Here is an 11,773-nt window from a genome sequence, read left to right on the forward strand (position 1 = left end):
CGTCGTCGAATCAATATAAATTACAAAGCATATCCATTGAGAAGTCAGGCATATTTCTTTCCTGGCCTTTTTCTGATTTTAATGTTTTCCAAACAGGTTGATTATTCGGGAGGAATGTGATCCTTTGCCTGGGACAACAAACCTATGTATGCACTCGGGAGCTGAAGGGCACTAATGGAAGCGCACGTTCCGCGACTTGCCCGCAAAAGATCAAGCAGCTGACGAGAAATCGCTAAGTGGAACAAATGTTAAATATCTGCTGTCTGGGTGCGTGTGGTAGGTTTTATTTGGACAGGGCGTTGTGTATGTAGCACCAAGGATTGACCGGTCTATCACAGCTAGCTAAGTTGTACAGTACCATACCCTTCTGCCTTAGGTCTTTTCTTGGCTCCCGGTTTCGTGCCCGGAGAGGGATGATGTCACCAGACAACCACACTTTTGTTGCTGCTGCATAAATACTTATAGCTCACAGCTGCGTGGAGTAAGTTACATTTACGGCATTTACATCCAGTGTCGTGACTTCAGTGCGGGGCATTTCCATATGTACTAGTACGTTTGTCGAATGTTATTACCTCCCACTCCTAAGTTGACTGTATATCAGAGCTGACTGTGAGAAGGATAAGCTCCATATCTATAGTGCATACCGTGCTTTGTTTACCGCATACGAAACCAGAGAACAAATGTCAAGTAATTTCCAACATCTGGCACAAGAGCGCTAAGATATACATATACATATAGTTTAGGAGAGGAAAAAAAAAAAAAACAGAAACAAAAATAACTACTCCTCGACAGAGCTCGGAAGGCAGCGATGCTATTTCCACCGTCGGAAGCTCAACCAACCTGAGATCCCACGATCCGCCGGAGCACCTACATCATGACACGAAACACCAGGAGAAATTTTCTGGGCTAGTAGCTCAGAAGGATGCTGCTGAGGAGCGAGAGGAGGAGAGACGAGAGGAGTCGAAGCCGGAAGATCGCAGCTTTGCTTATAGGAAGCCGGGTGCTGGAAACTTGCTGAAGGAGTTTTTGGGAAAGTAAGAAGCGTTTTCCGAGTGTAGGACTGTGCTAAGGGGGTTTGTTTTTTCCTTTCTTTCAGTCATCTCTGCGTCGCGAGTGCTGAAGAAAGCGGTGATATCGAAGGAGGCCGGCATGGAATAATGCGACTGTTGCAACGACGGAAAGAAGATGTTGGCGATGCAATAACCATTGTTTGATGCTCTCTACCACCAATTCATGATGTTGTTTTAAAAAGCTCTCTGCCACCCGAGTGTTCGGCCCATTTTGAATCTTGGGTTTTCAACTGGATTGTTGGATGACAGTGTAGGGAAACTTGAAGAGCGAGCTTTCGGTTCTCTTCTTCAAGCCATATCCGGAGTCATTTTGTCGGCCTAGACTCGGTTCATCTGACTCCGAACAGTCAGGGTATTATGAGTCCAGGACGAACAGGGGCAAGTGACAGTTCTGGTGGTCAGGGTTCCAGCTTAAAAACTTTGCGACAAGGATGTGGTGTCAAGCAATCACGCACACACCGACATCGACGAAATCGAAGACATAAGTTAGTTGTAGCTATGGTTGAAACTCGCACGGAGAGAGCCTCAGAAGCTCTTGACTTTGGGGACATAAGTAAAGGTTGCCAATTGGTCTATCATTCACATCATATTCCGGCCAGTTGAAGCTCTCTCTCCATCCTCCGAGGACGTTCTTCGTCTCTTTTTCTTTTTCTTTTACTTTTTCTTCCCTTTCAATATGTCTCCGACGCTTACTCCTCATGTTGGCCCCTAGCTAACTCATACAGTGAGGCATTTAGTAAGAACCCATGCCTGAAGGCCGTAGAAATATCGAGGATTCTCGTGCGGGAAACATTCCGCAGATAAAAAGCTTCCGTCCAGATGACAGCGTGCATCAACAGTCAAGTGTGAACATGCCAACAAGCGTCCGCAAGTTAGAACCTTGGAAGCGAATGCAACTAAGAACACGATGATGCAGGCGATGACTAAACCACGTGGTCCAAGAGCCGCAGGGCATCAACAAGACTCAGCGTCATCTCGTTGGTCAACGGCGGTGCGTCTGCCCCGAGATACACCACTACTAAATGCATGTTCAATCTTTTCCACGAATTGATGAGAAACACCCCTTGTTTTTGTGCGGAAGCTAAGTTCAAAAAGGGTGTGGCGAGCAGGCTGGGCCGAAAGTAACCTGGATCTTGCCCCGCTCGGGACTTAACTGGCGACAAACTATGGGTTGCCCCCACCGTTCCCTTCTTAGCGACAACGGCAATGGTATCGGCTTATGCGGACCGATCCAGAGCTTTTCTCTTTCCTTCTATTCTTCTTTCGAAGGAATGTTCAATGTCGTCATTCTTCCTTGCGAAATTGCGATGGTCCGAAGACGTGATATAAAAGCTGTTCTTCCCCAGCGGACATTTAGTTTCCCTCCCAAGAAATCTTAACGTGCGGGGCCGTTGAATGCCAATCAAAAGAGATGGAAGATGCCTCCAGAACATCGTCGAGCAATGCGGAGGAGAGCATTGCACAGAGCGATCGAGACGAGAATGACGATCCTACTCCCAGCGAAAGCGAGCCACATTTCCAACCGATTTGCGGCACGAATTCGAGGATTGTCGCTCGATCTGTGAGTCAAGTGAGTTCGCGGAGCTCTCGTTCGATCAGTCGAGTGTATTCCCTTTCCGACGGCTACTCCCACCCTGCGGTCGATAATGATAGGCTTCAGGAGCCTGAGGACGATGAGAAGGCCGAGGAAGTGTCTACTGCTCCAGGGGCGGAGTACACTGTGAAGTGGGATGGGCACGATGACCCTGATAACCCGCGGAACATGAAGTTAGCGAGGAAATGGGCGGCCATTGCGGTTTTGGCGGTTGGATCTGTCTGTGTGTATGTACTGTACATATACCGTTGACTCTTCTCCAGATCCTGCGTGGGTTTTTGCTCCCAGATTTTAGAGCACTGATGATTTGGGCTTTGCCTGGTTAGCACCTGTGCCTCTTCACTCTACACGATGACGTATGCGCAGTTAATGGAGGAATTCAATTGCTCACGGGTCGTTGCGACGCTGGGATTGTCCTTTTTCATCCTGGGACTGGGATTGGGGCCACTGGTGTTGGCACCCCTATCAGAGGTTAGTCCTTCTAGTGCATGTTCCTATATCTGTATATGTCGGCGGCACACAGAGGGCACCACGCTGAGCATAATGGTATCTTTTTCTAGTTCTATGGAAGACGGATAATATACGTCACTTCGTTTGCGTTTTTTTTGATATGGCTCATACCATGCGCAGTGGCACAGAATATCGAGACTATGCTTGTCGCAAGGTTCTTCACTGGAATTTCAGGAAGTGCTTTCCTTAGCGTGGCGGGGGGAACTATTGGAGACATGTTTGCTCGGCATGAGCTTGGTGCGCCGATGATGATCTACACTGCAAGTCCATTCCTTGGACCAGAACTTGGCCCCCTGTAAGGAATTCCTCCCACGCAATGTTCTAGTGGATATAACGTTAATCATCGCTTTCAGTTTGGGCGGTTTTATTTGCGAATTTACCTCCTGGTATGTATGCGCCTTCTTATATTGCGGTTTGACATCATAGTAATATGAATCTGACTTCATCATTTAGGCGGTGGATATTTTATATGCTGTTGATATGGTCAGCTTCTGTTTTAGTCGCCATTGCCCTGTTCGTTCCCGAGACCTACCACCCAGTGTAAGCCATAGTCTCCCCAAATGTTTTGCTCGCTTTTCCTGACATCGGCCAATTTTTGTTTTTGAAAAGGCTACTCCGGCGCAAAGCTATCAGACTCAGGCGGGAAACAGGAGATGAACGCTGGCGAGCACCGATTGAACGGAGAGAGCGGTCTGTTGCCCAGACTGTCCTGCGTACTGTATACAGACCCATGATGCTTTTGGCATTGGAGCCTATGTGTCTGAGCCTGTGCATTTTTTCTGCAATTCTGTTGGGTATTATTTATCTCTTTTTTGGGGCTTTTCAACTGGTGTTTTCGACCCTCCACGGTTTTACTCTTTCTCAGGTTGGATTAAGCTTTCTCGGTCTTTTTGTTGGAATGATGGTAGCTATCTTGAGCGACCCGCTCTGGCGGAGAAATTACACTCGACTCGCTCGCAAGCGCGAGATGAAAGTCGGTAAACTGGGAGAATATGAACCCGAGTGGCGGTTGCCCCCAGGTAAAGTCGAACCCTCCCATCCACTGGAATTATGTTGAGAGGCATTAACGGAACTTTTATCTAGCAATTGCTGGTGCTCCTTTGGTGTCTATTGGCATTTTCATTTTCGCCTGGACGGTATACAGACATGTTCACTGGATCGCTCCAATCATTGGCACAGCAGTATTCGGCATGGGGTAAGCTCTTCCCACATACCCCTGTGTTTAACTTTCGCAAAAAGACGATTTCGACTTTCAGACGGAGGTCAAACGATGCATTCGTCTACCCTCACGGCATTATAGCTGACTATTATTCTCTATCCAACCCCTAACCCGTGAACTACAGAACCGTACTTGTCTACTCTGGTATCTTTACATTTCTGGTTGACGCGTATCCTTTATACGCGGCTAGTGCGCTCGCAGCGAATAGCTTCCTCCGGTCAAGTTTTGGAGCTGTTTTCCCATTGTTTGGAATACAAAGTATGTATTTAATATTTATTAGCTGACATTTGGTGCCTATCCTGCCACTCATGAAATATCGGACTAATGTACTTTGCAGTGTACCATCGACTAGGATTCAACTGGGCATCCTCGCTCCTAGCGTTCCTGACGGTTGCAATGGCCCCTTTCCCGTGAGTAAAATATCACATCGACCATAATTATTTTCTATTACCCCTTCTCATCACCTTTTCTTATCCACCTATACATTTCTTGGCCGCGGGAAATGGCCTTGGTTCTCTCCTTTGACACCTCTCACCTTTAATATGCGCGACACAACTGAATCAATACCATTGCAAACCCGCTTGTGCTTGTTGGAACCAATTATAGGGCCATCTTATTCCGTTGTCTTTGTTTTTCCTCACTCTGCCAGAAATTCATCATCAAAGTATGAGAGAGAATTTTTGTCTGACTAACATCTTCCTTTATGATTTATAGATTCTTATTTTTCCGATACGGCAAATGGATACGAAAGGGGAGTCGGTTCGCCAATTCATCTCTTGGTTAGTTAATGAATTGGAGATTTATTTATTTATTTATTTTTTCAATGGGACTACGATGGAACTGTGTCAAGATAGAAGGGAAGAACATATGAGGCTTTGAAATTTTGCAATGCCTGCCACGGGACCGAATAGAATGTTCAGATGTTATGTATTTTAATAATGGCAGGGTATAAGGGGTTTGGTTTAATTATTACTTCCAGGGCTTATTATTTATGTTCATATGTTACATACCATAGATTACATAGTTTAGGGAAGTTGTATGTAAATAAGTTGGTCTGAATACCTTCCTTTCCTTTTTGCCTCTTCCCTTTCTTTTGAGATCTTTTTAAAGTCTAGACCTGGTGGCGACTATAGTTGCAAGGTGTCCGTTATATCGGCGAGAATACCTATCCGATACATTTCCGCATTCTTCCTTGTTTGACGAATGCTCGCTCGCTCGCTACTTTGCGGTGGGGCATTTCCGAGAGAACACGGTAGCTAGATTAGCCAACCAAGACGAAAGAGTCTTCATGTTTGCTACCTGAACATCCCATCATCTCGAGAATGCCCCTTATTCACCCCCTTCAAGCCGAACACGGTTCCGCTGATGTTAATCACAAGATATATCAAGCGAAATAGTCAGGAATCATAAAGCTGATCATTCTTGATAGCCATCATTAAAAATATTACTAACGCACAAGGCTCGTTTCTTCAGCTGTGGTTAGGTATCCGGGCTGTTCAGCACAGCCATAAACGAGGGTGAATAAATAAATAAATATATAAAAATAAAAAAGAAGAGAGGGAGAATGGTCAAAACTACCCGAGAGAGAGAGGATAAATCAGAAGAGTCATTCATGAAGGTGAATTCGATCGTGTTTTCCCACATTTGATCTTGGCAGTTTCTGCAATTGTAATCAATTTTAACCTGCAGGACTGCCACAAATTCGATTTCACGGAACAGCAAACTGATAATAAGGAACGCTGGGTACGTCGTTCATCTCCAAATTAGAAGAGTCCGAATCCACCACCTCTTCCGCCTCTGTCATCTTTCTTGCCACTACCACCCAGGCCACCTAGGCCTCCACCCAATACGCCCGTAGCAGCGGCAGTAAGACCTCCTGCAAGTTCGACGAGGTCTCGTGCTCCTTTGTTAGTAATCCCGGATACTTCCTTTAGGCTCTTCGTAGATCCATTGCCGAGAATCACTTCTCCTGCATTATTGACTGTTCCAAGAACTGCGCCAGTGCCGGTCAGAACCAGCGCCCCCGTACCGACGACCAAAAGTTCAGCGACATCGCCTGCTAGAGAAAGGAAGTTTTGGAACGCGCCAAAGGTTGTTAGTCTTGTATCATCAGCCGAGTATCTGGCTTTACAATGTGCAACGGAAACAGTAATGGCAGGCTTGTTATCATTTGTGTTGGGTGGGACTATTTCCCTTCCAGTGGCCTAATAACTCAGATTAGTCTGGTGTATCAACCGCTATGAGAGGAAATATTGGACCACGTACCGAAATAATCTGAACATATAGACGCTTTTTCAAGAATTTCTCGACCTGGTCTGCGTTCTCGATATCAATGTTTTCATCACCTGGATACAGGGGGAAGAATTTCAACATGTGGCTGACCACCACCTGTGCGGTACAAGTGGCTCTGCTCAACTCGAGGATTGTGCAGTTCGAACAAACTTCTTTCCCGTCGGAACTTGAAGGGGCGCTGAAATTATATGCGTTGCCAATGTAATCCTTGGCAGGGTCCTTCTTGTCACCATATTGAAGGTATATTTTCACGTTGAAAGGCATGCCCGAGAAGAGGAACCTATATATCTTTCAGCACTCGACAACCAGAGGTTTTTAAGATATGAGAAACATACTTATAGAAGCTGACATTGATGACGACTTCAAGTGTCTCAGCCTCACTTGTCCTCTTTTTTATGAGGGTATCGGCCTTATGACCGCCATATGTCTTGTTGATCTGAGCGTTGATCGCCTTCTTGTGTTCTTCCTTACTGGGGTATTTCCAGTTCTGCAGCTCTGGATAGGTGTAGTTGAATACAGTGTGGTTGCGGACATCGTTAGAGGTATAGAAATTACCTCCGTTGTTCCGGAAAGGCGCAAGTGGGGTTTTAGGGCCAACAGTGATCCGCGCTGCGTCCTTTTCGTTGTCAACAACTTCTCCCTTGTCGTTTAACATATTTCCAGTGGAATCCTTCAGTATTTCAGTGGTATCTCCGAACCACTGATCATCATGAAGATACTGCCATATTGAATAAAATCGCTCGACGTTTCTATACCGCATTCTATTAGCGCCAAATGTGTAATTTGTCCATAAGAAAATAAACTTACGCATGGTGAAGCCAGAAAAATGGATCGAACGAAGCAACAGGGACTTGGGTCATATGTCCGTTATTCCCTCCACCGACAAAGAGATGGACATTGTTGTGGATAGATTCCAAGCTCTGATACCAGTGCCCTCTTTTCACGTCATCGTCGTCTTTGGGAAGGTCTCCATTCGTGGCAAAATCAGGGTATGTCAAGGAGTAATTGAACAGGCGCCAGACGTTTTCGGCTGCATCATGCTCCTTTTTTGAAATTTCCGGTTTAATGCCAGGGATAAACCAGGGCATAGAGTCCGTAAAGTTCTTATAAACCTCATAACTCAATATTTCTCCCTCACGCCACTTTCCTGGAAAGTCTGCACTCCACACGATACCTTCCTTCTCAGCCTCTTCCTTCGTCAGGTAGTACTTGTTTTCCGGGCACCTGCTGAGGCCGACACAATCTCCGTACTAATTGAAATTAACAAATTGTCCCCAACGGGTGACGGATATAAGAAACTTACTTCTACATCTTCGTCAGGCCCGACTTTTAGTGTCCCAACACCAAAGTCACCAAACGTTGCCTTTCCGCCCTGTGGCTTTAGGACATATTGGTAGAGAGGATTATCTATGACCTGAGGAAATCCAGGAACCAAGTTTGGAACTTTCTTTTCTTGGGAGGTTGGTGGAAGCCACTTGTTGATAATCTCCTGTTGTGACTCTGGCGGGGGAGCCGCCCAGTCCCAGAAAGGGATTCTAAATGTCTCAGTCGCCGTCTTGTACTTATCGTAGTCTTTATCATTCTGTGGAATTTTTGGCAAGATCTCTGTTGCTATGATTTCTTGGATGAGTTGCTGGGTATTATTAGCCTACATATTGGCATGATAAAATAGACGGCATCAAGGCAGGAATCACCTCGTAGAGAACAACATATGGACGATGCCAACTTGGGAAGAGAACAGTACTATGGGTGCAATAGCCTGTTGGTTTTGGCCCATTTCGGGGCACTTCTTCGCCGTTCCATGGCAGATATGGCATTCCATGTATCCCTGAAACCACAAGTTAGTTTCCAAACTAGTTGATTTGGAGCTTGTGTCATCAAATCCTACCTGAAATCTGGAAGTATGATTTCGGATGATCCGCCGGTCTATCGTAAAAGATCCTCAATGCCAAGACGTAAAGACTCCATTTGTGAATGTCCTTCTGCAAGTCGTGGATTTCTACACGAAGGGGAATTTCACCATGGGGACCTTTTCCGGACTGGACACCCGTAACCGGAATCGGCGCCATTGTATGTCGGCGAATTCGAACCTGGTGGTTGAAGGATAAGAAACAGGGCTAGAAGCAATAAACTGATGATATGAGATTCCGAAAAGAAAGGACTGCTTGCTGGTTGAGTTAATTTGAGAAAGTTGCAATCATCCAGCATTTTATAGCGCAGGGACGAAGTAGGAGACAACATCTGCCAAGCGCAAGCTGTGGACTGGCAATTGCACAGGATTCAGTGGCCGGCCAGTGAGACATCTGTCTTGGCCTCGATACCATGTCCTGTAGGCCCGTTTGCAATAATTCGATGCATGCAGTAGAACCATGCGGATCAGACTTAAAAATTGGAAGTCGCACGAAAGTTGCAGAGCTGATGGATGTGAAGCTAGACTCAGAGATAATTGGTAGACGGCAGTCCACTGAGGCGGCTAGAGGAGAGGGGTCGACAGCTGCGAAGAAACTCGACAAGAGCTGAACAGAGTTTCCGTGAAAACTATCGCTTGCTTCAGGATTTAGTCTTCCGATATAGGGATCCGTGAATGCATCATGATGTAAACTTGCAATAATGACCCCTCACTGATATCCCCACACGTTTGGCCAATATTGTTTCCTCAACGCCAAAAGGTTATCCAGGAGATTCATTCAAGGTCATCGAAACGACTAACATGGTCGAGTCAGACAAAGACAATGCGTCACATTTTCTGTTGGTATTGATAAACGCGGATTTTCCACGAGCGAGATCACACGGGTAGTGTCTTATAGACACCCGTCGCGTACAGAACAGTCAAGCACTCCAGGAACGCTAAGGTTACTCTCTACCTTTCAATTGCATCATTTGTATTATCAACATTTAATGCCTTCAAAATTCCGCTTCTGCAGGGACATTTGATTATCGAAGATGATGTCCGTGGCGAGTAGAATCCGACATTTTGTAGGTTATCCCCGCCAACAGTGGCGGAGACAGGGTATTCTCAGCCCCGCCATGCGATCCAGACATCAACGCAGATCAAAGACGGCTGTGCGTATCCTCAAATTTTAGATATTTTGACGTCATGTGTCAAATGTATCCGCTCAATTCCATCTAATCTCCCCCCAAGGAAATTCGGATCCAGAAATATGAATCAAATAATCCTCAGCACTTTCATTTCTACTTTTCGAGGGAAAGTAAATTATCTCAAAGGATGGGGTTGAGCCTGGATATCTTATTCGTCGGTTCTGCGTGAGGGGTATCCGCGCTGCAAAGCTTCTTTGTCTAGTTCGCCGAAAGTGTTCATTGTTGCCAGGATTTCAAGATGATGTTCCTTATCGCAAATCGATTCGCTATGTCCAATTTTTTCGTCCTTAGTCTCTGGGAGCTCATGATTTGTTGAACCAAGATAAGCAAGTTCAGTGTAAGAGGATGTGATAAATCTGATTTCAACATGCTGGGGTCCAAAATACGACCTTGTCCGCAGGATATTTTGCAGATTGCATGACTTTGACGCTTACGAATAGTTCCCGCTCTTGCATTTAAACTAGTAGAAAGAATTCGAATACACGGTTCGCCTGCCCATCTGCAGCTATTTGTCTTTTTTTGCTGATAGGTTTTCGTCTTCGGTGTTCCAGACCCTCTTCTGGAGGTGGGGTGGTGATCAGAATTATGGCCCTTCATATACAGAATTATCTGTCTGGGTGAAGCACTAGGGCTACCATTAGGCTAAAGGACAAATAGAAGCAACAGTATAACAGCTCTATCTGTTATAAAATGAGCTTCCCATAGATTTGGCTCGTTTCATGGCGTTTCGAATTGAGGAGAAAAGAGGGGCAGACCGAGACAGCTGTTGAAGCCCTGATTATTATTGATATGCGGTTCGTTCACTTCCCGTGGATAGGCCCCGAGCTCAGGCCGCTCGTTCGGTGGTTTCCGAGCCCAAGTGGGGGCGGGGTGTATGGTAGTGGCTGACTGAATAAATATACCCTGCTTCTGCCCAGCTCTAATGGTGCGTCATCAGCATATTCCTAGGGTTTTAGATTGTAACATCTAACATCAAGGAGTTTGGGATGTGTGCGCAAAGCCTAACCAACGGCACATCAACTCCCCATTTGGAAACCCTTGTAGGAAGCAGTTTTCAGAATTGCGTTCGCGAGAAGCTAAAGTAAACGCAACTTCTTTTCAATTCCATGCAAGCAGGAATTTGAATCTAAAACCTGATTGCCCCCTCCAACTTGGCCCAAGGATTCATGTACTGTATCAGAATATTTTCATAAAAAATCTTATCAAACGGAACATGAGCGGGATCTTTTCCCTCCCCTCTAACATGGATTGCGGCTATCAGGCCTTGACCTAGATCTGGGGAACTTTAAACTGTCCGAGAATTTACCTTTCGTACCCTTGATCCCGCGACGAGAATAAGGATAATCTGCTGTGTTACCTCGAAATAGAGAAGTGGACTTTTATCAGCATGGCCTAAGCAAACGTATTGACGACATGATCCATTCCAATTTCAGGATGCGGTCAACGCTCCACTTCATTGGAATAGCTTGTTTGCCTAGTTGCAACTCTCATGAATTTAAGGTCAACAACAAACCCATGACTAGCTCAGCCCTCTGACACAGCAGCATCATTGTGGTTGTGTTTCCTCAGCCTCTTCCGCTCGCTCCGCTAACTTGGAGCCAATTGCGAATATGTTCTTATGTCCACAGTCTTCGCTAATCCTTCGCTAATCCTTCACTAATCGAAAGACAAAAAAGAATGCAGCCTTCAGATTCTGCAAAGAGTTGTTGATGGGATTTGCGATGCCCGGACTGCCATGGTCCGCTCATTTTGTAATTCATCAGGGATAAGCCAATTAATTGGAAATTTTATGGAAATGTTGCAGGGTGATGCTAGTTAGAATGCGTCATTGTTGCTCGAGTGTATATTTGTAGTGTTCAGTTGGGCTTAGACTGCCGATGGGACCGGGATTCTGCCAATTTGGATAATTCTCGAACGAAGAAATTTGAAATCGGGTGGGATAGATAAACAATTTGTCGTCTACATCTATGCCACGGTACCCGAACGAGC

The 11,773-nt window shown here is 45.7% G+C and overlaps 2 protein-coding genes across 2 annotated transcripts; one reads left to right on the forward strand and one right to left on the reverse strand.

The window, feature by feature from the left end:
* Positions 1–2,481: 2,481 nt before the first annotated feature.
* Positions 2,482–5,177, forward strand: HCBG_00862 (uncharacterized protein; the record flags this gene model as incomplete). Its single annotated transcript, XM_045427912.1, has 10 exons — positions 2,482–2,891; positions 2,991–3,135; positions 3,303–3,469; positions 3,528–3,560; positions 3,628–3,714; positions 3,784–4,193; positions 4,258–4,369; positions 4,518–4,651; positions 4,731–4,803; positions 5,108–5,177. 10 exons carry the CDS (start codon positions 2,482–2,484, stop codon positions 5,175–5,177), a joined length of 1,641 nt encoding a protein of 546 aa, XP_045291887.1.
* Positions 5,178–6,156: 979 nt separating this feature from the next.
* HCBG_00863 (tyrosinase) lies at positions 6,157–8,754 on the reverse strand (the record flags this gene model as incomplete). The annotated part of the gene is made up of 7 exons (XM_045427913.1): positions 6,157–6,597; positions 6,659–6,965; positions 7,021–7,446; positions 7,493–7,935; positions 7,989–8,333; positions 8,380–8,513; positions 8,574–8,754. The coding sequence occupies 7 exons, from the start codon at positions 8,752–8,754 to the stop codon at positions 6,157–6,159; spliced, it is 2,277 nt and encodes a 758-aa protein (XP_045291888.1).
* Between the last annotated feature and the right edge of the window lie 3,019 nt (positions 8,755–11,773).

The sequence above is a fragment of the Histoplasma capsulatum genome (genome assembly GCF_000150115.1).
Source record: "Histoplasma capsulatum G186AR genomic scaffold supercont2.1, whole genome shotgun sequence".
NCBI lineage: Eukaryota > Fungi > Ascomycota > Eurotiomycetes > Onygenales > Ajellomycetaceae > Histoplasma > Histoplasma capsulatum.